At 47.7% G+C, this 23,831-nt stretch overlaps 2 protein-coding genes and 1 non-coding gene across 3 annotated transcripts; 1 reads left to right on the top strand and 2 right to left on the bottom strand.

Annotated features, from left to right (window-relative positions):
- Nucleotides 1-393: 393 nt before the first annotated feature.
- Nucleotides 394-3,445, top strand: LOC136493180 (uncharacterized). Its single transcript, XM_066489231.1, has 8 exons — nucleotides 394-747; nucleotides 970-1,110; nucleotides 1,216-1,331; nucleotides 1,649-1,740; nucleotides 2,084-2,105; nucleotides 2,180-2,248; nucleotides 2,971-3,039; nucleotides 3,115-3,445. Exons 1-8 carry the CDS (start codon nucleotides 558-560, stop codon nucleotides 3,193-3,195), a joined length of 780 nt encoding a protein of 259 aa, XP_066345328.1. The 5' UTR covers nucleotides 394-557; the 3' UTR covers nucleotides 3,196-3,445.
- A 167-nt stretch (nucleotides 3,446-3,612) lies between these two features.
- LOC136493178 (uncharacterized) lies at nucleotides 3,613-14,137 on the bottom strand. The gene is made up of 4 exons (XM_066489230.1): nucleotides 13,729-14,137; nucleotides 6,600-6,875; nucleotides 5,568-5,705; nucleotides 3,613-5,482 (listed from the first exon to the last, which is right to left on the bottom strand). The coding sequence occupies exons 1-4, from the start codon at nucleotides 14,071-14,073 to the stop codon at nucleotides 3,932-3,934; spliced, it is 2,310 nt and encodes a 769-aa protein (XP_066345327.1). The 5' UTR covers nucleotides 14,074-14,137; the 3' UTR covers nucleotides 3,613-3,931.
- LOC136495073 (U6atac minor spliceosomal RNA) lies at nucleotides 6,172-6,294 on the bottom strand. Its single transcript, XR_010768859.1, has one exon. It is a non-coding gene; the product is annotated as a U6atac minor spliceosomal RNA (small nuclear RNA).
- Nucleotides 14,138-23,831: the final 9,694 nt, after the last annotated feature.

Below are 23,831 nucleotides of genomic sequence, written 5' to 3'. Positions count from 1 at the left end.
ACAAAGTCGAATAATACATCTGTTGGATGATACTTTTTACTATACAAATTCAAGAATAGCAAGTTGTTGGAGTCGCTCTAAGTCCATGAAAGTCCGGAACTCCATCTTGGAAGTTTTCTTCGATGTCATAGAAAAAATGTTTTTAGTTATATAAATAGTATAAAGGTTTTTAAAAAATATCAGTCACTCTATTCCAAAATATAAACCATACGATACGAGACATCTCAAGGACACAATAACATTCCTATTAAAATCGTGCTTGTAAAAGGGCAAAATAAATGGACCTTCGAATTTTGGGTTGCTAAAGCCCATTTCAATACACCGCGAACACACGGCCCAAACTTATACAACAACAAAGCGTCCATTCTCGTTTTGGCCGCAAACGGGTAAAAACCCACGGAAAACGGGACAAGTTTGCAAAACCCCCTCTTTGTTCTGTTTCCCTCGCCGCCGCCGCCGCCGTCGTTGCCGCTAGCCGGCGTAGCTGATAGGAAACCTGACTGACCACCTGAGCCTTCTCTAGACCAGCCTCAGAGGCACCCCCAACCCCTGCCCTTATGGCCCTCCTCCTTCGCCGAGGCGCGGCCCTCGCTGCCCGCACCTTCGGCGCCGCGGCTGCCTCCTCCGCTTCCACCACCGTGCACCGCCTCCCAGCCGGGGGATCCCTTGCGGGCGCCGGGGAATTCGCTCCAGCGCGGCTCTTCGTCTTCAAGAACCGAAGAGGCTTCGCGAAGGGGAAGAAATCGAGTAAGTTGCGCACCCGCCCCTCCTTGGATGGTTAGATAATGTGAAATACTGAAATGGCAGCTCAGTTCCTGTTGTGTGTTACTAGTACTTATTAGGTCCCTGATTTGATACAAGTAAATGGATACATCAGGGTCTTACGACTGTCGATGTGAAAAGAAGGATGGTTATGGAAGCATTGCCTTTGATGGACCAATCACATTTTCTTTGTTTGTGGCTGTGTAGAGGATGATCGAGGTGACACTGTTCAAGCTGTTCCTGACATTGGGCCAACTGTCAAATCAGCTGCCACTGCACAAATGGATGCTGCAGTGATCGCGCTGTCACGAGAGCTGAGCAAACTACGGACTGGAAGAGCTACTCCTGGTAACCTTATATCGCTGCCTTTGCCTTTGCCATAATATTCTTTTTTTCCTTTTGTTGATCAGTGCAGTTTCTTCGGCTAAGGATAAAAATACACTGTTTCTGCAGGCATGCTTGACCATATCATGGTGGAGAATGCAGGTGTTAAAGTTGCATTGAATCGCATTGCCGTTGTTTCTGTCCTGGATGCACATACCCTATCAGTGATGCCTTATGATCCTACTGTAAGAAGCGTCTCTTTCCTTAAATTTTACTAGCTGAAGCTGGTAGATTTTGTTGTCAAGTAGATGCAGTTTTTGTATCAATAATTTGTTTGCCAGAGGATCAAGTCAAATTTCCTGAAAATCTAATACATGATACACAGAAGATATGTTTGGTGTTGTTTTTATCACAAGTTTCTGTTATAGGCCTAAACAACAAAGTTCATGTTAATGTGTTTGTTACCTGTTGCCTTGGACTTAAATAGCATAGCAGTATGAGGTGTAATTGGGCTTCTGCTTTTAGGCTGCCTTTGACTCATTTCTAATATGTTGCTCTACAGTCCATGAAGTCTATTGAGCATGCTATTGTCTCATCACCATTGGGCATTAATCCAACACCTGATGGGAATAGGATTATTGCAGCTATCCCTCCGTAAGTGTTTCCTTTAATGTTGATGGTTATAGTTTACGGAGTATCTGGTATTTCAATAGTTGGTATGTATGTATTGTCATGTTTTACATTTACCAGTGGTTTCTACTTTCTAGACAATAAAATTTCAGGCACCTGCTTGGGTGAAATGATTTTTTACTCAACGGCTTTTATAATATAATATTATTGCTGATTCAATGAGTTAATTGCATGGTCTACAAACGTGAGGTTCATTCCATTTAATATTTATGGAGAGGCAGCTGCAATAACTTAGTTTACATAAGTCAGTAACTACACTCTTAAATTTGCTTCCTTCTGCTAATTTTGTTTTATTATGCATGCCTAGGTTGACGAAGGAGAATATACAGGTAAGATTTGCCGACTTAATACTAATTCATTTGTATGGAAACAACTAACATATTTTTTCGGTGCCTGAGTATAGGCACTGTGCAAGGTTGTTACTAAATCAGCAGAGGATTTTAAACAAAGTATTAGAAGAGCACGCCAAAAGGTAACACAGGCTTGCTCTTTTTCTTCTTTTAATTAATCTATTCTGGTGATGGCAGTAGCTATGTGGACAATCATATGCCTTATTCCTCAGTTTAAGTTGATTCAAGTTTTAAACTTAACATTAGTTTGACACTTGGAATTTAGGAGAAATATTTTTGGTGACTATGTGATACTTGAGTATGTCTATTTTTCTAGAGTTTATTATGCATTGGGGGCAGGGTTCACTTGCAGCAAGTTTGACAAGTTGTTATCTGGTCACTTAGTAACATTATGAGTAAGAAAACTAATTTGTGGTTGAGCTCATTCAATCTTCGCTGAAAAGCCAGGCTGAAAAGTACTGTTCGCTGATTTTTTTGTGAGAGAAAAACACTGTACCATGGCTGATAAGCCAGGCTGATAAGTTCAAGCGAACAGGGCCTTATCAGAGGTGAAGATTAATAAATTGGTCTATGTAGAAGCATTGTTGATATGTTTAGTGACGAGCCTTCCTATTGTGGGTAATGTTCACTGGTGTGCTTAAGTACTTTTGCCATCTCACTTGGCCTAGTACCTGGCTCTCAAAGCTAAATTTATTATGTTCAAAATCTTCCACTAAACTAGAGTTGCTTGGAGCCTAGGACTTTTGAGTACTACTGGATTTCAGTTCCATCAACTCCAATGCTCTAGGCTGTTATTGGCATTATGTATTTATGTAGCATAGTAAACTTTGCCATGTTTGTCCAGGCACTTGATACAATAAAGAAATCTGCATCTAGTATGCCCAAGGATGATGTAAAGAGGATTGAGAAGGAGGTGAGTATCTGAAACAGTGCTAAAAATAAGTATGTTGCCTGCCAATGAATACTTATCCTGTTAATTTTCCGCCAGATTGAAGAATTGACAAAGAAGTTCGTAAAGTCAGCAGATGATATGTGCAAGGCTAAGGAAAAGGAAATCAGCGGAAGCTGAAGTGTTCTGGTCGATGAGTTATGTTTCATTTACTAGTTGCGTTTTGTTTACATTCCAACAATGTTGAGCAGCTGCGATTTGGCAGCTGAGTGGAGGATATAAATTTTATTGTCCCATTCTAACTATACTGGTAGCAGTTCAGAACAGTGAGATGACCAGGACAGGTTAGCTGGTGGTGATGTAATTTCCAGTCGCGCGGTCTTTGATTAAAACTTGCAGAACGAAGAAACTAATTTCAGTTTGATATACGTGGTTGGCACTAATTATTCTCAGCTTCTACTTAAGCAAAAATTGTTTCTCATTTCCTGTTTCTATTTAACACAATAAGTTGCAAGTGGTGCCAAAGGCATAGCTGTTTTTGAGCTTCCCCAGGAAGTGTTTCTCTCTTTTGCTTCGTGTCAGAATCCAGAACTCATAATAAACTCAAATGGCGAAGTTTCTCAAAGGAGAATTATGATTCAGATAGAAACGCACTACAAGCCAGTTAGCTAGAGCAACTTAGCCGAGACAACACCCAGGCTATATACACACAACACAACCCCATGCCCCTGAACCAAAATCCATCATGGCAAGCCAAACCCAGCAGCCAAAGACTTCGAGCTGAAGACCAGCGCAGCTGCACACCACACCAAACCACACAGCCCCTCTACGGCTCTACGCCCGCTACAACTCTTTACAAACACGCCCTCGCTGCAAACCTACAGAGCCTAACGGAGAGAGAGCAGCCACGAGTCACTCACTCCTTGCCTCTCTTGCCAAATGCCGCCCTGGTCACGGCCCTGATGCCCCTCACCCACAGCTCCGCGGCCTCCTCGCCGCCCTGGCACACGAAGTGCACCTCCCTCCCTGTCGTAGTCACCACGCGGAACAGCCCCGGCTCATACGCGTCTCCCTTCCTCTGCCTGTGCCGCTGGAACGCCGAGCTGCCACCGACCTCGGCCTCTCGGCAGATCACGTTGCGCCGGCTCGACCCGCCCCACCGGAGCACGCCCGCCGCAGCGACCATGCGCAGCGACTTGCCATGAGGCCTCCCGCGCCCGCCCTTGGTGTGCTTCCTGACGTGCGCACCCTGGAGGACCGCCTGCCGGCCCAGCTCGTCCATGATCACGTCCTCGGCCTTGTTGAAGCCCGCCGTGGCCAGCGCTGCTCGCGCCAGGGAGAGTGCCGTCTCGCCGCGCGGCGTCCGGAGGTCACAGCGAGCGCCGTAGGAGATGAGAAGCTCGCACACGCCCGCGTGGCCTTCCCTTGCCGCGAGCATCAGCGGGGTGTAGCCGTCGCCGTCGGGGATATTGACGTCGCAGCCCGTGCTGGCGAGGTGCCGCGACGCCGCGGTGTCCCCGCGCCGGGAGGCACAGTGAAGCGCGTAGAAGCCTCCAGGCATGCCCTTCTCCAGTGCAAACTCGAGCATGACCTGCTCGAAGAGGTCCCTCTTCTTGCTCTGCTGCGCCAGTCCAATGGCCGTCTCGCCGCGCTTGTTGCTCAGCTTCACGTTGGCGCCGGCGAATACAAGGGCACGGAAGGCCTCGACGTTGTCCATCTTGGCAGCAGCCATTATGGGCGAGCACCCGTCCAGATCCTGCTCGTCCACGTCCACGTCTGACTGAGCGAGCAGCACTTCCATCGCGGTCGCGTCGCCGCACAGCGCGCCGAACATCAGCGGGGAGAACACGTTCCGATCGCTCGAGCGTGGGATGGTCCCGGACCGAATCGCGCCAATGACAGCCCTTTCGAAGCCGGTCTTCCATCCCCCAGAGGAGGCGACGGAGGCCGGGGAGTCGCCAGCCGAGTTTAACAGCGCGATGTCTGCACCGGCGGACACGAGAACTCCGAGGCAGTCTTCGCATTTGTGGCGCGAACAGAGGATGGCAGCGGTGTCGCCGGCCTCCGCCCTCGCGTTCACGTCGCAGCCCCTGTCAACCAGCATCCGCAGGATCTCCGGCTGGCCGAGGCGCGCGGCCAGGTGAACCGGCCTGGACCTGTTGCTCCTGGACGTCTTCACGGGAGCTTCGGAGTCCGCACCGGACGCCAGCAAGGTCTGGACGGCACCGGCGCTGCCACAGAGGATGGCGTGGTGGAGGAGCGTCCGGCCGAGGTGAGCGGCGGTCGACGTGTACCCGGTATGGAGGAGCATGCGCAGGATGGAGCCCGTGGACTCGTAGTACTCCACGGCGCACCATACCGCGTCATAAGGCTCGGCGAGTCCGGCGCCGACGCGCAGCTCCTCGCCGGTGGACGCGTCCCAGGACCATGCTCCCAGCCTCACTTTCGTGTCCCTCTTCACGCCGGCCTGAACATGAGTTGGTAGATGGTGTCAAGCGCCCATTCCTGGATATGAGTGTATTTTGCGGCTGCTGTTCACAAATGATGCGCACCTGAAGCAGATGGCGGACCACAGCGACTTGACGGCTCACGATTGCGGCAAAGAGCGCCGTGCAGTCGACGTTGGCATGCAGGGATGGCTTCAGCGAGCGCAGGAGCACCCGGGCGGTCGCGTTTGGATCAGCTCCACACTGCGTTTGAGGGAATCAGACGAATTCAGGGCTCGAGATCATATTTGAAACAGCCATCGTGAAACCCATTTACACATTACTGATACTGGTAGTAAGTTTACAAATTTATAAAAGTTTCATTCACATACTGTAACAAACTGATATTGATTGCTAAAGTAAGTTTATAAGTGCAAAAAAAAAAGGTTTCATCATATTGTAACAAACTGATACTGATTGCTAAACTAAGTTTCTAAGCCAAAAAAAACTGCTAAAGTAAGTTTCTAACAAAAAAAACTGAGAGCTAAAGTTTCGTTCACATGTTGTAACTAACTGATATTGATTGCTAAAGTTTCTAAGCGCAAACAAAAGAAAAATTGAGTTTCATCATTCATTCACATATTGTAACAAACTGATTGCTAAAGTAATTTTCTTCTAACAAAAAATAAAATTTGCTAAAGTAAATTTCTAAGCAAAAGAAAATTAAATGTGAAAAATTTGGACAAGATGCACTGAAGCGAGCAGCCTTAACCGCATGTGCTACAGGAAAGTCCAAAGACTGTTCCCGTCCCTGTCAGGGAAGATGCCATCCGTCTCTCCTTTCTACGAACACGAAATCTCGGTTAGCACACACTACTATAAACAGGTCAAGGCGCCGCTCGGGTAACGAGGCGGGACTAAACGACCGCCTCAGCTCTGTGCACTGCTCAGCTTGCGCCGTTTCATGATGCAAAAGCCCATACGGCAACCCAACGTTTTGGGCCAACAATACACATACTGGGCCTTACACGTGGAATGCGACGATGTTGTATAGTGTATACATTAACACTAGCGCTTTTGTACAGTTTCTGAAACTGGACCAGATTGCAACCACGTAGAGCACTTGTACCAAGCAAGGAAGATCCGAAGGTCCAGTACCTTGATGAGCGTGTCGACCACGTCGACGAAGCCGCGCGCCGCGGCAGACACAAGCGCGTGGCCGGCAACGCGGGGGCGGACGAGGTCCGAGCGCATGAAGATGGCCGCGAGGGCGGGCTGGCCCTGCAGAGCGGCCTCCACGACGGCCTCCTCGCAGGCCGGCTGCGACGCACCCGCACGCACAAGCAGCTCCGCCACCTCGGCGCACCCCTCCCGTGCTGCAGCCGTCGTCGGGTAGCCCCGGAACACCTTGCCGTTCACGTCCGCTCCCTTTGCCTGCACGCGTGTCACGAGTCCACGATAAGTGAGAACCGTGAACCATCAGATAGTGTGTTACAAAGTGGGTTTTCTTGAGCAAAAGTTCAAGCATCCAATGGAACACAATGTCAATGTCATTCTCGTTGTAAAATGCTGAAGAGCAGGGCCTTAAAACCGCTACCGAGGCTCGTGAAACAATTTGAGATCAATTATCTCAACTTAATGATGCCACATTACATTTTTCTCTTATACTCATTTCACCTACACTGATTGCTTCTACATTTCTGGGTTTTTTTTACTACTAGTAGTATTCCTTCTCTTTACTCTCCTTGACCTACAGACACTGAAGATAAGAAGCAATAGTAGCATCGAACAGGGCGTGACAAAATGAGCATCGGGACCTGCACAACAGCTGTCCGGGTAACAAATGTCGCTGTTACTACTACTATGTCCGGTCACTGGGTCAGGTCGGTGCTGTGCGGCGGACCACCAAAGGAGTGGCCGCGTCAGGTCACTGGAAATAACCGGAGCAGTGGTTGCTCCGTGGCTGGAATTCATTTACGCAAGAGACAGGAGGGGGCCGCCTCCTGGAAGCGGGGAACGAAGAACTTGTTTGGATTCAGGTTAGGAATCAGTATTTGATATTGTAACAGTTTCGTTTGTATTTGATAATTATTGTCCAATCATGGTCTAACTAGGCTTAAAAGATTCGTCTCGTAATTTATAATCAAACTGTGTAATTAGTTATTTTTTTATCTACATTTAATACTCCATGTATGTGTCCAAAGATTTGATGTGATGGAGAGAGAGTGAAAAAACTTGCAATCTAAACAAGGCCCTGGTCAAAATTCTGCAGGGCGATTGGTACTCATGCCTCATGCCTAGGGATGAAAATGGTACGAATATTTTTCGACCGTATTCGAAACCGAATCTGTTTAGAGGGGTTGAGATCTGTCCGTATCCGAGTCCGGATATCCAACATTCGATACCGTATCCGTATCCAAATACTCAAATCGCATATTTATGATGTCGATATCCAATCGTATCATATCCGACATAGTTGACATTATCCGTATTCGAATCCAAATCCAGACAAAAATATAAAAACAAATATAATATTGATAATATCCGTCTGTATCCGATCCGTTTTCATCTTTAGTCATGCGTGATGGTGGCACCGCCTCTAGCTTTCAGGATGTAATTGCTGGAGAAAATCGCGTGCCACTGCCCACTGCCACCCTCCGTCGGCTTCGCAGGTCACATCTGCATTGTGCATTTTGGCACAAGCAAATAAGGCCTTATTTAGTTTATAAAGTTTTAATGTGTCACATTAGGTTTCACGTATGCCGTTTGGATATTAATAAAAAAATAAATTATAGAATCCGTTAGTAAACCGCGAGATGAATTTACTAGATCTAATTAATTCATCATCAGCACATGTATTACTGTAGCACTTTATTGTTAAATTTTGGGCTAATTAGACTTAAAAGATTCGTCTCGCAAAGTAGTCGTAATCTATGTAATTAGTTGTTTTTTAGTTTATATTTAATACTTCAGGTATATGTCTAGTGTGTAATTTTTTTTGGAGTAACTAATTGCCAACACAAGCAAACGATGTGTCGCCAGTTTGCAACGTACGCCGTACGATTCGTAAAATCTGGTGACAAACAGTCTATTTGTTTGTCGTTTGTCGTAAATGATCGTGGATTATTTATTATTGGTTAATTTGACTGATTTGATGTGAGAAAAAAAATACTGTTATAACAGCCTGTTCGGCTGGAAAAGAGTTGCTGCATCGGTGTCGCGATCCAACCATCAGACATCAAATCACAAGCAGGTCCTAGGGATGGATGCTCCTGGTTAACAGCCAGGCATTCACATCTCACCAAGATCTAGCACGAGCAGCACACAGTAAACACCGATAAAAAACACGCACACTGTTGAACTGGGGTGATGTTCTTCACAGGCGTCAGGCAGCGTCCTCCTCGTGTCATCGTCAATATTCCGCTGGGGGCGCGCCACAGTACACGGAGGCCACGCCCTGAAACACGAACTGGGGGCTGGGGGCTAGGGGCTGGGGCGGGGCCGCAGGCAGGAGGGAGTGCCCGCGGCTGTGAATGGGCGCCAGGTGCGTGCGTGCGTTACTGGCAGAGCAGCCCTGGAGGAACGGGGAGCAGCCGAGCAGGGGATACAGCTGGCCGCGGCCGCTGCCCGGCCGGTGGCAGAGATGAGTGGCTGATGGCTACAGGGCAGGGAAGACGACACGGCACGATACGGACGAGCGCTCTCCGTACCACGCCCAATACATTGCACTGGCACTGCGGTGCCGCGGCGCTGGGCCGGGCTTCTGTGACACATGCGCTGCCGTCTTTAATACAGCAGCAGATAGCCGAGGAGAAGGATCGTCGAGCGGTCCTACTACCTGGCCTGGGGCCGGGAGGTGGACATGGAGTCATGGATGGCGATGGCTTCATTTCATGGCGCCATGAAATACAGACAGCTCACAGCTGGTTCGGCTTGGACGCATTGGGGCGGCAGGGCGCACCAGCATCTGGCTTCAGATGCAGGTCATGTGAGCTTCCTGGTATACATGGATGAGATGAGATTACTCGACCAGGTACTGTTTTGCCACCGCCCACGGGTGGTGAGTGATCCGGCTCGGAACACGCTCGGGTAGGTCTAATGCTGGCCAGACGGCGCATGGACTGGACTGTAAACTGACCTAGGCCTTGTTTGGAGGAGCTCCGATGGCTCCGGCTCCGGGGTACTGTAGCTGTGGTGGAGCCACCGGAGCCCCAATTCTCGGACTTCACCGGCTCCTCCTGTTTGCCCCGTTCTTTTTCTGGAGGCTTCTCCGGTTTGGCTCCTTGCTTCAGGACAGCACAGGGATGTACAAGCTGCAGCGCAGAGAGCCGGAGCCGCTGGAGCGGTGCCAAACATTGCCTTCAATTCTCTCTCTAAAGTTTACTCCTTATCGGCATCGGATATTTAAACACAGATTGCGACTAATAAGCATAATTAATCCATGATTCAACAATATGGTACCACAGTAAGTATGTGCTAATGATAGATTAATTAGGTTTAATAAATTTGTTTCGCGAATTATTGAGAACTTCTGTAATTTGTTTTATTATTACTATCCTAATACTCTTATGTGATATACTAATGTGACATACTTAAACTTTACTCTCTGGATTTAAAAGTGTTGTGATTCGTGATGACAGACGAACGATTTCGGACTGAGAACGGGTTTTGTCTAACGAAGACTATCGTCCCACCACCTGGCCACGCAGCATGCGACTTTCAGGGCCACGATTGTCCGGCCGATCGACGAGGACGGGAAGGATGGACAGCCACACGGCGCTGCACTTTACTCCATAATATCCGGACGAGCCAGAGCTCCAAAGAAAACGAAGGACATGCTTCAGCGTGTTCCGGGCCATGGGCGAGCGCCTGCCACCGGCAGCGGCATTCATTAGACTTTCGGCAGAGGTATCAGGGGAGACGACGGCACAGTCGCCGTGCCGAGGCAGCGAAAGTACGTGGCTGATGCCGGGCGCATGCCGCGGCAGCAGCGGCATCCACTCCCAATCAATGGCGCGCCCCTGGGGCGCCGCCCATGACGCCGGCCGGCGGATAAGCCGGACAGCGCGCCCGGACGCCCGTGCCACGAGACGGCACGGCCGAAAGGACAGAGGTCCCATCTCGCCCCCAGACCTTGGCCTCAGCCACGTTCCGCTGACACAGTGATCCTGATCCTTGCACGACATGAGGGGCGACTGGACGAGTCTTAGTACCATTCGTAAATCCTCTAGCAAAGCGCGGTTCAAACCTAAGATTGATTAGGGCCTGAGGCTCAGGTGGCGAAGTACCATAGGATCCCGCACCAGAGCTCAAGATGACGCGGCGCACGCACACGAAGGAGACGTGGAACGTGGCCGGAGCCTGGAGCTAGACAGAGAGCGGACAGCGGCGACCGGGCGGGGGCACGTGACCGGTGATCCCACACCCGACCGCGCTCACGAGGGGAATATATTGGTCTCTACCAAAGTGTTGAGCTGTTGTACTTGGTTGCACTTGTTAACAAACACTGGCCGGGTTTGCTTTCTACTCCTGATTATGTTAGTGTTGGCAAGTTAACAAACTATTCGTTTGAATTTATCAGCCAACTTATCAGCTAAAATATATTGTATTTTTCTCTCACGATAAAAATAATTTCAGCCGACTTTAATACTAGCCAAGTCCGAATCACCTTCGTCCGAATCACCTTCCGGCCGGGCTAAGTCAAACCCATCTACCACTGTCTCCCAATCCTCCTACTAAAATACTACTGCTGCCCAAGATTTATTTTTCTAGGAATAGTTTACACGGCTGCGGTCTTATTGGTTTCAGCTAACCCAAACCAATCAATTAATAATATTTTTTTTCACGATAAAAAAGCCCGCGTCAGTCAAACCAACTCAGAAACCGGTCCAGCGAACAAGCCGATGGATCTCCATGCGTGCCCAGTTTGTTGACGCGACAACACGGTGGGACTGCAGAGCACGGCGGGGATAAATTTACTTGGGGACGGATGGACCCCGTGTGTTCACTGTTGGTGTTACTGCTCCTTCCTTTAACTGACAGTACAATTAACAACTTGGTGGATACTGCTACTACAGTGTATACTACCTGGTAGGCTGGTACAATACCATACCAGTACATACGTATCATACTTATGGTGTTTGGATCCGGTGATTAAAATTTAGGAGGTATGTCGGAAGGATGTTGCATGGAGTGTTTAAATACTAATAAAAAAACAAATTACATAATCCGTCGGTACTCCACGACGAATTTTTTAAATCTAATTAATCCGTCATTAGCACATGTTTACCGTAGCGTCACATTGTTAAATCATGGGCTAATTAGGCTTAAAAATTCGCATCGTAAATTAGTCACAAACTATACAATTAGTTTTATAATTAGCCTATATTTAATAGACCATGTATGTGTTCAAATATTCGATGAGACAACGACTAAAATTTAGAAGAGGCAATCAAACACCGCCTTATCAAGGCCTTGTTTAGTTGGCGAAATTTTTTAGGAAATGGTATTGTAGCACTTTCGTTGTTATTTGATAATTAGTGTCCAATCATAGTCTAATTAGGCTTAAAAGATTGTCTTGTGAATTTCGTCTAAACTTTGTAATTAGTTTTATTTTTTATTTATATTTAATGCTTCATGCATGCGTAAAAAGATTTGATGTGACGAAAAATCTTGAAAAATTTTACAAAAATTTTGAGAACTAAACCGGCACTAAACTGAGTACAACTAATTGTGTGGACACCACGGCCAATGCCTACACGTATACCAAGGATCTCGAAGTGTTCCGGCGAAGCTTCCGCTTCCCCTGCGTAGAGGCTGCTTTGCACGCCCCATTTGACGATTTCTACTTGGCTATGGAAGAGGACGGGCATGTCCGTACCCAATAAAGAGCTGCAGCAAAAGTATGGTCCCACTGCATTGCAGGGCAGCCATGAGAATTGGTAGGACCGTAGGCCTGCTTGGTAGTCCCGTGCCCGCTGGAACTGAACACTGATTAATCACAGTTATTAAAGGTTCCAAATGATTTTAGGCTAGAAAAGGGCCCTCAATGCAGAAACTATAGTGATTTCTATGTGCATTAATTATCCTCTCATCTAAATATTTTACTGATGTGGTAAGTGATTTATCGAGGAGAGAGGAGAAATTTGTTTCTTAATAAGAAATTATATCTATATGAGAATCTAAGACATGAAGAGATTCGATAGTAGACGAAGAAGAGAGAAGATATGGGATTGAACAAAAGATTATTTTATAGAAACTATCCATTATCACGTAGTTTCATATGTAGTGTATATTTGCATAGAAACTATATACGGTTTTTAGCATCAGAGAGTGCCCTAATGAACCGCATAATTTGGTCTCAGGACATTCTCATAATGAGCAACCCTTTATTAAGATTTATCATCCATTTTTTAATTTTCAGTGGGCAACAAAAAGCGAATCCTAACACATACTACCAGCACTAGTATGGTATGCAAAGGACCAAGCAATCGAGAGGGAAGTAGAGTACAGGTATCATGTATTCTGCTTTGCATTTATCTGCCTACACACCCGTACTCTTTAACTCCGAGCTATACAAAGGGCAATTTTTTTTTGAAGGAATACAAAAGGCAAAATATTTGAAGTGGGTCCGGTAAAATCTCTTGGTTCCAACTCGTACTGATGTCTAGGCACTACAAAAATGGGATTTGCCTTGCGCGTGCATTTACACAGTACGTACAGCTATGATTGGCGTAAAGAACGAGCCGAGTTGGCTGGTACTTGGATCAACAGTGTGGATAAACATATCAGCCTTTTTCTAGCAAGCGGAAACGAGGCGAAGATGTAGGATGTTGGGGCACTTATAAATATATAAATAAATAGTGCCAGCGCCCGCTAAAATCATTCGAAAATGCAGTGCCTATCGCTTTTCACCAACCCGGAAAAGGCAACGCTATATAGCGGGCAAAAGGCTAGCCTACAACGCTGCAATGAACCACATGCTCTTCAGTGGTCGGCAAATTTGAAAACAAATTGGCACCAAAATCGCCCAATAATTTCAGGCAAGTTGCTACGGCGCTACGCACGAACAGCTCGAAAATGCAACTTGCGTAGCAAGCCAAATCTGGGATCGGATTACTCTGTGAACGATTAATTGTGCAGGACCCAAAACGCAAGGCCCAAAAGCACACACAAAAAAAGGAAAAACAAACAAGCGTGAATCGTGATGCGGATAGCCAGTAAATTCCGACGCGAGAAAACAGAGCAGGGGGGCGGGGGCGGAGCAGGGGCGAGATTGATCACTCACGAGCAAGGCGCGGACGAGCGCGACGTCCCCGTTGCCGGCGGCGAGGAAGAGCGGCGAGACGTCGGCGCGGATCTCCTCGTGCATGGCCCGCGCCTCGGCGGCGGCGCCCTCCCGGGGCTCCGCCTCCGCGACGCGCCGCGCCCTGAGCCACACCACCCCGGCGTAGTTCACGTCCGCGCGCCCCGCCGCGAGCAGCTCGCCGGCCTCCCTCGCCTCGCCGCGCGCCACCGCCTCCACCAGCCGCTGCGACGCCGCCTCCGCCTCGCGCGCCCCCTCCTCGTCCTCCGCCACCGGCCACACCTGCCGGCCGCCGGCGATCGCCGCCGGGCGCAGCAGCACTGCCATTCCCGAAACGCGGGGGTGTACTCTGCTCTGCCCTGCTGCGGCCTCCTCGGTGTGTGTTCCTCCCTTGGTGTCTGGGCAAACTTGAAAGGCCGAGGCGCGCCTGCAGCGGCCGATATATAGGTGGAGACTCGGGTGGCGAGACGGGGAAGGGGGAGACGGGGCGGTGAAGTCGCCGCGCCGGTGAAAATGGCTCAGGTAGAGGGCCCGCCTGTAAGTGGGTGTGTGATGTACAGATGGTGTGAGCTGTGGGCCCAGCTGCTCATAGAGTGTGCGTGAGTGGTCATGAATAGTTGAATACACAGCGCGCTCAGGCGCTCCTCCCGCAAGTCCAGCTTGGCTCCCGGCTCGGCTGGAATGGCCAAATGGGGTCCGGGCCATGCCCATGAAGCTTGGCTCGGCTAGATCTTTCTCTGTTGAGGAGGTGGAGCCGTGGAGGTGGTGTTTTTTTTTTTTTATAAAAGGAAAAAAAAAACATCGTCTACCGCAAGCTTTAGAATTTTGAGCGAGCTCAAATCCCTTCACCTGGGTTGTCAAAAAAATCCTTCATCTTGAAGTTTACGTCATCATCCATGCCTCTGGTTCATAGGAATAACTAACAAGGTGACCCGCACAAATAGCACGGTAGATTGTTTTTTTTAAATGTAACAATTAGACCTTTTTATGTGAAAATTTTGTTTTTATTTGACTTAGTGTATATTTGTCATCTCTCGGTGCTTCTCGGCTACATTCACTTGCACGAACTCCATATTGCTAGTATTAACCAATTTTTTTGGTTTCTTTTTTCTTCCACTCATATCCCCTTATCGTGCAATTTGTATTTCTATTGATACTAGATCTAGGTAGTTTCCAATACTTTGGTGAGTTCGATAAAAATCATTGTCAAGTCCCTTGCATATTTTTTAGTTCTTTGATCCTCTTGTAAATGTAAAGTTTGACCCATTTATACCTTACTTATGGATCCTTAGTTGCTATTTTTTGTTCTAAAACATCACCGGGTTTAACAGAATTCGCTCATGTTTGCTACAACCATTGTCGACACCAGTGAACTTGTAGGCACTCCACAGCATTGTTGAGAACAATACTATGATCATGTTTGCTTCCGCTTGTGATCAGCTTCTTGAGAAGAAAAAAAATGTTTGAACGATGTCCTTCTATGTTGCTTGTGAGCTTCTCACGCATGTGCACCAAAGAATCAATTTACCAATAGCCTGTAACATGTCGAGAGTGGATATTCTTTTCACTTTTCTTCATAATAGTACAAAGTAATCGTGACCGACTAGACTTGTTTTTCTCTCTAGGGTCATCGCTATAAAGTACAATCAGATTTGAGCCATGATCCTAGCAAGTTAGCAAACACTAGAGACCATAGAGCAACACCTAGGATGACATCCAATCCTCATCAAATACTCGGTCATGGCTATATATGGAAGGCTGACTAGGAAATCAACTAGTCATCGGACATTTGGTCCAAACCGAATCTTCAACCTAGGCACCGTTTGGATGCCGAAAATTTTGGCAAAACGATACTGTAGCATTTTCGTTGTTATTTGGCAATTAGTGTCCAATCATAGTCTAATTAGGCTTAAAAGATTCGTCTCGTGGATTTCGTCTAAACTGTGTAATTAGTTTTATTTTTTATTTATATTTAATGCTTCATGCATGCGTCCAAAGATTCGATGTGACGGGGAATCTTGAAAAATTTGGCGTTTTGGAGGGAAACTAAACAGGCCCCTAACCAGAAAAAACTAGGAACAAACTTTGACATTCGGGTTGAATTAGTGTTTCACAAAGGTTTGTTAGTGGAACTGTTGAGAATAGAGTTAGAGACACACATACAAGATAATAAACATGTTTATTTTCTTTGTCTCTTGAAATGGTTTTGTTTGCTGTAACTTTTGTTTCATCTTAATAAATTTCCAGTATGGGGGGACCCTCTCGTTTCACTAAAAAAGATAAGAAAACATAAATCACATTTATAGTACATAAATCCTAGACTGAAACTCAAAATAGAAAGAAACTAAACTATGATCTTGTGTTCTTTAAATTCCATCCTTCCAAGTATAATTAAAATTTGAGGGTCTCCAATCATCAAAGTCTTATCTTATGATGTAAAACATGTCCCTAACTCAACAAAAATATCAGCCATTTGATTATTTATCTCATTAACTCACTAAAACCCACAATGGGCTTAGATACACATTTTAATACCCTACATATTTAATGATTAAAGTTGTAGAAAAGGAAAAATTTCCAAAAATAAAAATAAAGTCGTTGCGCTTGTCATGTGCTAAGAAGCAACCTAGCTTGAGTGCACCAAACAACAAAGTCCCTTTATGCAGCGCACATGACACATGTATACCAAGTTTCATCAAATCGATTTTTGAAAATTTAACTTATTGAAGATGATTTTTTTTTTATTTTTACACTTCAGAAAAGAGCTAGAGCTACAAGAGTAGAAGCGGGTGCATATACATTGAGAACACTACAAATATTCAAATTAAAACGGCGAGAATTCATTCAGAAATGTACTTTGAGAAGGGTATTCAAAAAGTATAACTTGGCACATCCATGTACATACTTTGTTTATTAAAAAATGACATTACATTACAGATTAATTTCTTTTAAAATGACAAAATTCGAGTGCATATCCAGACGACAAATTTGAATTTCTTGTATGAAATAATCTCTATCGATTTTGAATGTAACCTTTGCGACAAAGTATATCTATGATTTTTCAAATATTTGTGGTGGTATAATTTTCACCATATATACACTTGAGTGTACTCTACGCTGCTACTACTACTAGGTACTATATCAGTACTTTTTAAGATTAGGAGCTACTATTGCCGTATTGCACGTGACAGATCGACTGGGAGTATACGTTGCACACGTTACCGATCGGTCCAGCGCTACTGCTCTTGTGACAAGTCTCTCTGCGTGACTCGCCATGACTTGTCGTCACTGTAGGATCGGGTTGTGCGTTATTCCGATCGAGCCAAACATGTATGGTTCCACGATCAGGAGAACCCAGGCCTACGACTAGCAATCTGCACACTACTTGCATCCGTGACCCGTCGAACGTCGATCGATCACCATTTGCTGGGCTAGCTCGTCCACGATTGCGTGCCGCTCGAAACGTCGCAGACTCGCAGTCCCCTTCTTAGCCGCCGTAACGAGAAACGTACGTCTTTTATTTTTTTTTAAAACACACACACACCACAATGAATGGAGCTCTTTTAATCAGTGTGCATGTTATGTACTCCCTCCATTCCAAATTACAAGTCATTCTAAGAATCTTGGAGAGTCAAACCATCTTAAGTCTGACAAAAAATTATAGAGAGAATCATAAAGATGTATGATATCAAATAGGTATACCATGAAATTATAATTGATGAAGAATCTAATGATACTCAATTGGCATCATAAATGTTATTATTTTATTATATAAATTTGGTTAAACTTGTGATGCTTTGACTCTCCAAGATTCTTGGAATGACATAATTTGGAACGGATGAAGTATTCACTTAGTTTATAAGAGAAACAGGTGTGTGAAAACTTTATAATTACACGCAGGGGCGGACACAGCGGTAGGGCGGGGGGGCTCAAGCCCCCCCTACCCATACCGGAGCAGTGGAACCCCCTGTGGAGCTCCTATGAATTTTTAGGTAAAGTTCTATAGTGTAGGGGGGCTGAGACTTAAGATCGAGTAGCAGTGTTGTTCAGCCCCCTGAAATATTTTCTGGATCCGCCGCTGATTACACGGTTCCCATTTCTCGTTCTAGAAACACAATCAGAGAACAATTTTATTCTTTTGTTTCAAAAAGAATTACATGTTATGCAATGTAAAAAATATCACGTTTCTCGTTCTATCGTCTTGGAAACGTGGTTGCTAAGTTCCCTTCCCATGCATGTAAGATTCGGTGCCCTAGGTAGTTAGGACGATTGGTACGTGCGGTACGTGAACGCGATCGACATGGCGTGGCCGGCGTGCCCCATGCCCCGTGCGCCGTGCGTGCTAGCCGCCGTTAATTTGCCTAGGAACGTACGTGTGAGCTGATTGGTGGGGAGTAGTGCTGTGCCGGCCGGGATCATTTTAATGCGAGCTGAGCACGCACGTACCGTACCGACCATACTCTACCACGCCGTGTGGTCGCGTCCTCGTCTAGCTAGGCCGATCGCCACGGCCGGTTTATTGGACGGGCGCATGCATGCATATGCATATGCATATGCGTCGGGTTTTTGTTTTCACGTCCCAGGGCGGGCAGCAGGCAGCGCCCGTGGTCCGTGGTAGACTGGTAACGCTGCTATACCTACTAGCGGCTGCGCAGGTCCGCCACTGTTGCTGCGTTGCGTCGCATCGGCGGGGCTCGATCGCGATCACAACAAATCAACGCGCCGCGCCGAGAGGCTACTGCAGCCACACTTTACCAACCAGGGAAACGGACAAGGCATGTTTGGAAATACGGAGACAAACATGGCAACGGAAACCCATCTACCATCTCGCCCTCTCTCGGCTGCCGCGCCGCTTGGGCGCGGCAGCCGCCGATCGAGCCGAGAAGGGTGCGTGCGTTGCAGCGCTAGCCGCCGGCCTGCCGGCGCGGGGCGGGGGGGCGTTGGCGGGGGGCGGGGTGGCCTGGCCGCCTGGCGCACAGCGCACTGCGTGGGACGTGACGAACGGGGCTGGTCGTTTTCGTAGCAGATTTGTTTATTATTATATGTGGGACGCGGTGCGCGTCGTTGCCCCCGAGAAAGCCGCGGCCGGCGCGGGCGCCGGCGCTGCTGGAACGGAAGCTCTGCCGCTGCCCGCTGCCTGCAATCCATCTGCGTCGTGGACGATAAAGCTGTCACAGATGCTGCTGTCGATCCCTCCAGTGGCCGAGCTCCATTTTGTTTCACCCCCATTTTTACTGCTCCTAGAGTATGTATGATTTCAGCTCCAGCAAAGCATGCGTATCGTCGATATACCAAGGGAGAAACAGGGACCGCTGCTGCCGCGTCAGCTTATTATTATTGCCGAGTCCGTATGGAGCGTCCGCTTCTACTACTGCGCTCTGTACGCCCCGCATCAGGGATGGGCGCGTTACTTCCGTTCCGTGGGTGGAAGCGTGCGTGAACGTGAACCCTTCCCTTCTGCTGTGCTGCATGTGCATGGATCGTCCGATTCCCTGCGGTGGTCCATGGGCTAGAGACGCGCGACAAGTCGGGCGGGCGAGCGGTGCCCAGAACGGGAGCGCGCGATCGGCAACAAAAGAGACGCCGGTGCGGCGGTGCCGGTAGAGTACGAGTCAGCAGGCAGCAGCGCTGGTTGATTCCTACACGTGATATACGGAATAGTACTACGGGCCGGGAGACGGGAGTAGTGATCAACTGATCACAACCGCAGCGCGTAGGGGTGCGTGCGTACGTCTCGTGTCGAACCGGAAGCTGAGGAAAGGTCGATCGCGCGTGTGCTTTTGTCTAGGCCTCGTTCGGCTGGTGCTAAAAAGCACTGTAGCCGGCTGAAATTTACTGTAGCCGGTGATTTCTCTCCCAGATTCCTCAAAGCGAACGGGCCGGCTGGAACCACGTACGGAACGGGCCCGCCATTTGCGTCGTCCTTCTGACGGTACGGACGGCGCTTGCTTTGCGTTCCATGCGCGTCCCCGTGGCGTGCGGCTGCCACTGCCAAACTTGCCTTGCCATGGACGCAGCATCTGGGCGTTGTTGGCTGCCGAGTGCCGCCAGTATTCTCTGCGCACCCAAGGCGACGCCGAGAAGGCGGCGGAACCAGACCTTGGAGAGATCGCCGATTCGCCGGTCCGCCCGCCCGTGCACTCCTACGTACCCATGCATACCCACAACACTACCAGGCACCAGCCCAGATGGGCAGCTACCTGATACCGAGTTGCTGAGCCTGCCTGGTGGTGCTGCGTGCTGGTATCAACCATCGTGTGCGTGTGCGTCCGCGCGCGAGCCACTTGCTGCTACCTGCTGCCGGCCGGCGTCCGCTGCCGTACGTGCTAGGGGACAAACGCTGGCTGCCGCGCCGCGCAAAGTTCCTACAGCGAGCGCAAATGGCTCTCTTTCATCAGTCTTTTCTCTTTTCGCATCGCACAAAATTTCATCCCGTCCATCCGATCCTGCCCGCCAGCGCCAGGCAAACCGGATTGGAAAGAGGAAAGGAGAAAAGAGAGAAAGTTGCTCGTCTAGCCAATTCATGCCACTGCATGCGTTAGTTTTCTTCTCCCTTTTGTTTCGTGGTTTGTGTACGTGACGTGAGACGGAACAGATCAGGGGAGCGCGGTTCGATCGATCGGCATCGCTGCGGTAAGGTAACCACACTGAAGTACGATGGTCAGCGAGTAAAAGGTGAAAAAAACTGATCTCTGCCACGGCGGACGCATGAGCATGACTGCATGTCTCTGCGTTTGGCTGCGTCAGTCACAGCCTCACAGAGACCAGCACGAGTCAACTCTCGATGCCAATCGAGTCGATTTACACACTTACACCTCATCCTCTTGGTTAATTATAGTCCATCGGGCAATCATCCGTTATACTACTACATAATTAAACATCAGATCGGTTGTTAGATAGACACTGTTTAACTAGTGCTAAATTCACCGGCCTAATGCCCTAGATCATGGACTAATGGTAGGCTCAAGTGGCATGCATGATGCACGCGCAGCAGTTCAGCACAGGCCAACAAAATGAAGGCTTGCAGCAAATTTAAAAGCTCCGAGCACCAAGCTGGATGCCAAAATGAAAGCTAGCAGCAAATTGAAGTCCAAGTACTAAATCCAGCTTGATGCAGAGTCGATGGGCTAGCACCAAATTGAGGCTTACATCAGCTAACTTACGTAGCTCGCTGATGGCCAATGGGCTCGTAGACATTGCCGCAGTCAATCTGTACACAGCTGTATCGATCGCTTGCACGAGCAGACGTGAGAGTGCATCGATCGGACGGGCAGGTTGATACGCTGCGAAGAATCTTCGAGGAAACAACGACGACATCAGCGCCCTGTTGGCTGAATAAAAATTTTGGCCGGGGTCGTCTTCGTATTGCCCGTGTGGCCGTGTGGTGTAGCCACGCGCCGTGTTTGGGCCGGGATCCACCATTTAAGCTGCCAGATTCTGTACCTCCTGCTCTTTTATATTGTATAATCTCCCCGGTCGTCTCTTCTATCGGCGCTGTAGCCGGTATTGGAAACTACATCGCTTGCATTTTTCAGATTCAGATATCTGCCTGCCTGTAGTACGTACAGCAACTCAGCAAGGGCATATTACCATGTGCACTTCATGCATGCAGTACTAGTGTCTACTAGCGACATTTTTACACATGCATGCTTCGTGACACCTCGACACAGTCCACTGGATGATGCAACCAGGTGCACACCGTACCTTTGGGTGCCTAGACGAGTGCAGGAACAGTAACGTCTGTACTGGAATGCTCCGGTCCAATGGCTACGAAACCATGCACGTTCCAACAAGATGGCTCGCGGACGCATACCATTGACTGTGTTAATCCTCGAGCACACAGCTGATTATTTGCCATAAACAGTTCGATGGCCTTATCCTCTTATGGCCGGCATCGTAGCTCATAGAGCATCGCTTTATTTGTAGGTGCCGTTTTTTTATAGATTTTTTAGCTAGCTAGGCTGCTAGGGTGCTGTAGTTATTGGATATTGAGGGGCCAGCAAGTACTGGAGTATATATTTTTGCTTGTACGGAGTATAGTTGTAGCCATGTGCCCCAAGAGGCTTGGGGCTGAGAGGAGACATCCACCAACAATACATCACAAACATGTCTAGGCCGGTGACACATTTAAGCGAGTCAATCATGGTCACTTCGCACCTGCACGGCGTTTATCTTCTCCTGTTGGTCATTTTGCTTTGAAAATGGTAAGCTACGCAGCTCAACTCCTGTCGAGACCCTGTTGGTTCTTCCGTTCTTGGCCCTAGTCTTTGGCCTAGGCAGCTCTTGGTCCATGGGCATTGAACGGATCAAACAGTAGTGTTGGGGTTAATTAAGTAACCTAGGCTTCGTAGGTAAGATTACTTTTAGTCCTTCTATGATGCTCCCTGCTTTTGCTCACAATACTGTTATTGCAATCGCAGCTCGAACTAACCATTTGGCACTTTAGACCAGAATCCAGGCTGTGGACGGCATTGCTGGCTGGTTGACTGGGTACGCGGGCAATTAGGAGGAAAACACATGTTTGCCTTCTTCTTCACTATTTTCTTTGTTGTTATCATGCTAGCACAAGCACATGAACCATAAGATTTACAGTGATAGCTGCCAAATGTAGCTTACAACCATGCCAAGCTAGACATCTGCCGTTACTAAAAATCTGGGGGAAACCAAAATGTAAACCAGAAGCCGGCCGGCTTCATGGATAAGGCTGTCAAGAATCCATTGTTGTCCTTTTAGCTTTCTTTAAGTTCAGTGGCCGCCATGCATGCTCAAATGCCCATACATACAGCACTACTACTGTACTAGGAAGGATGTGCCCAAAAAAGAAAAAGGGCAACGAACGACATAAAGGCTCCCAAAGGACGAGGAGTGCGCTACTCATGTTTGCTTGTGCCTTAAAGCTCCCAAGGCCAACAAATGCGTCTTTCATTGTTTTCCTCACACATAGCCAAACCAAGTATATGCAGGGGGTGTTTAGTTACCTCGAAATTAACTTTGGCACTATGCAAAAAAAAAAAAAAAATTCCCGTCACATCAAACTTGCGGTACATGCATAGAGTACTAAATATTGACGAAATCAAAAACTAATTGCACAGTTTGGTTGTACTTTGCGAGACGAACGTTTTGAGCCTAATTAGTCAACGATTGGACAATTATTACAAATACAAACGAAAATGCTACATTGCGCTACAGTGAATTTGCCACTGCCGATTCCGGGCAGCTAAACGAGGGCATAGTTCCAAGCAGCAAGATCCTTTTGCTGTTTTGCAGTTGCACTGCCTCATATCCATGCCTTGCATTGCATGCATGTTTGATGTTTCCCGTCCTGACGGAAGCGGAGTGCACTTTGAGATGAAGACACCGTACCTTTCCGAAACTATACAAAACTAATGATGGATAAATAGTGCTTGTATGAACCAAACCCAAGCTTCAAGCATCATGTAATCCACTTGTTATGGAGTGCTCTAGACGTCAAAAAGAGGGGGCCAAATATGAAAGGAGAGGAACATCATGATAATGCACACAGCAGCGGAGCACGCATGTCGTACCAGCGTATCTTTTACCTGGATTCTCACCAGACTTTCAGTTCGGCATCAAGCTGACCTGTGAACTATGATCCATCGAGATCGGTGTATCGACCTTTGGACAATGGGGTATATCATCACTCATCAGTCAGTCACTCTCCGAGTGGAGAGCTATCAGCTATCGCCTAATAGATATTAAGAGTTAGCAAATTCACCAATAGAAAGCCTGCCTGCGGCCTGCCTGCTTCACTTGGCTACTGCGGTCTGCTGATGATTGACCAGACACCACTTGCTACTGTAGAGTCTGATAGAAGTGACAATGGTTGTTGATGACCGCAATTGCTATGTTTTTACTACACAATACCCACAAGGCCACAACGGCACAAGATAACTGTAGAGTATGATAGAATCACTGAAGTATCGAATGGTTATTGTTTCTTTTGGTGTTGCATGGCCTATGGTACAAATTGCTTAAGGAAAGCAGTGAGCAATAAATATTATATATGGGACCCTTGACTCCTTGAGCACCTAAATGCGTAAACCATAATCTGGCAAAGACTCTAC

The sequence above is a fragment of the Miscanthus floridulus genome, chromosome 11, assembly GCF_019320115.1.
Source record: "Miscanthus floridulus cultivar M001 chromosome 11, ASM1932011v1, whole genome shotgun sequence".
Lineage (NCBI taxonomy): Eukaryota > Viridiplantae > Streptophyta > Magnoliopsida > Poales > Poaceae > Miscanthus > Miscanthus floridulus.
The sequence above is the reverse complement of the archived record's forward strand: the minus strand, read 5'-3'. Positions and strand labels throughout refer to the sequence as shown.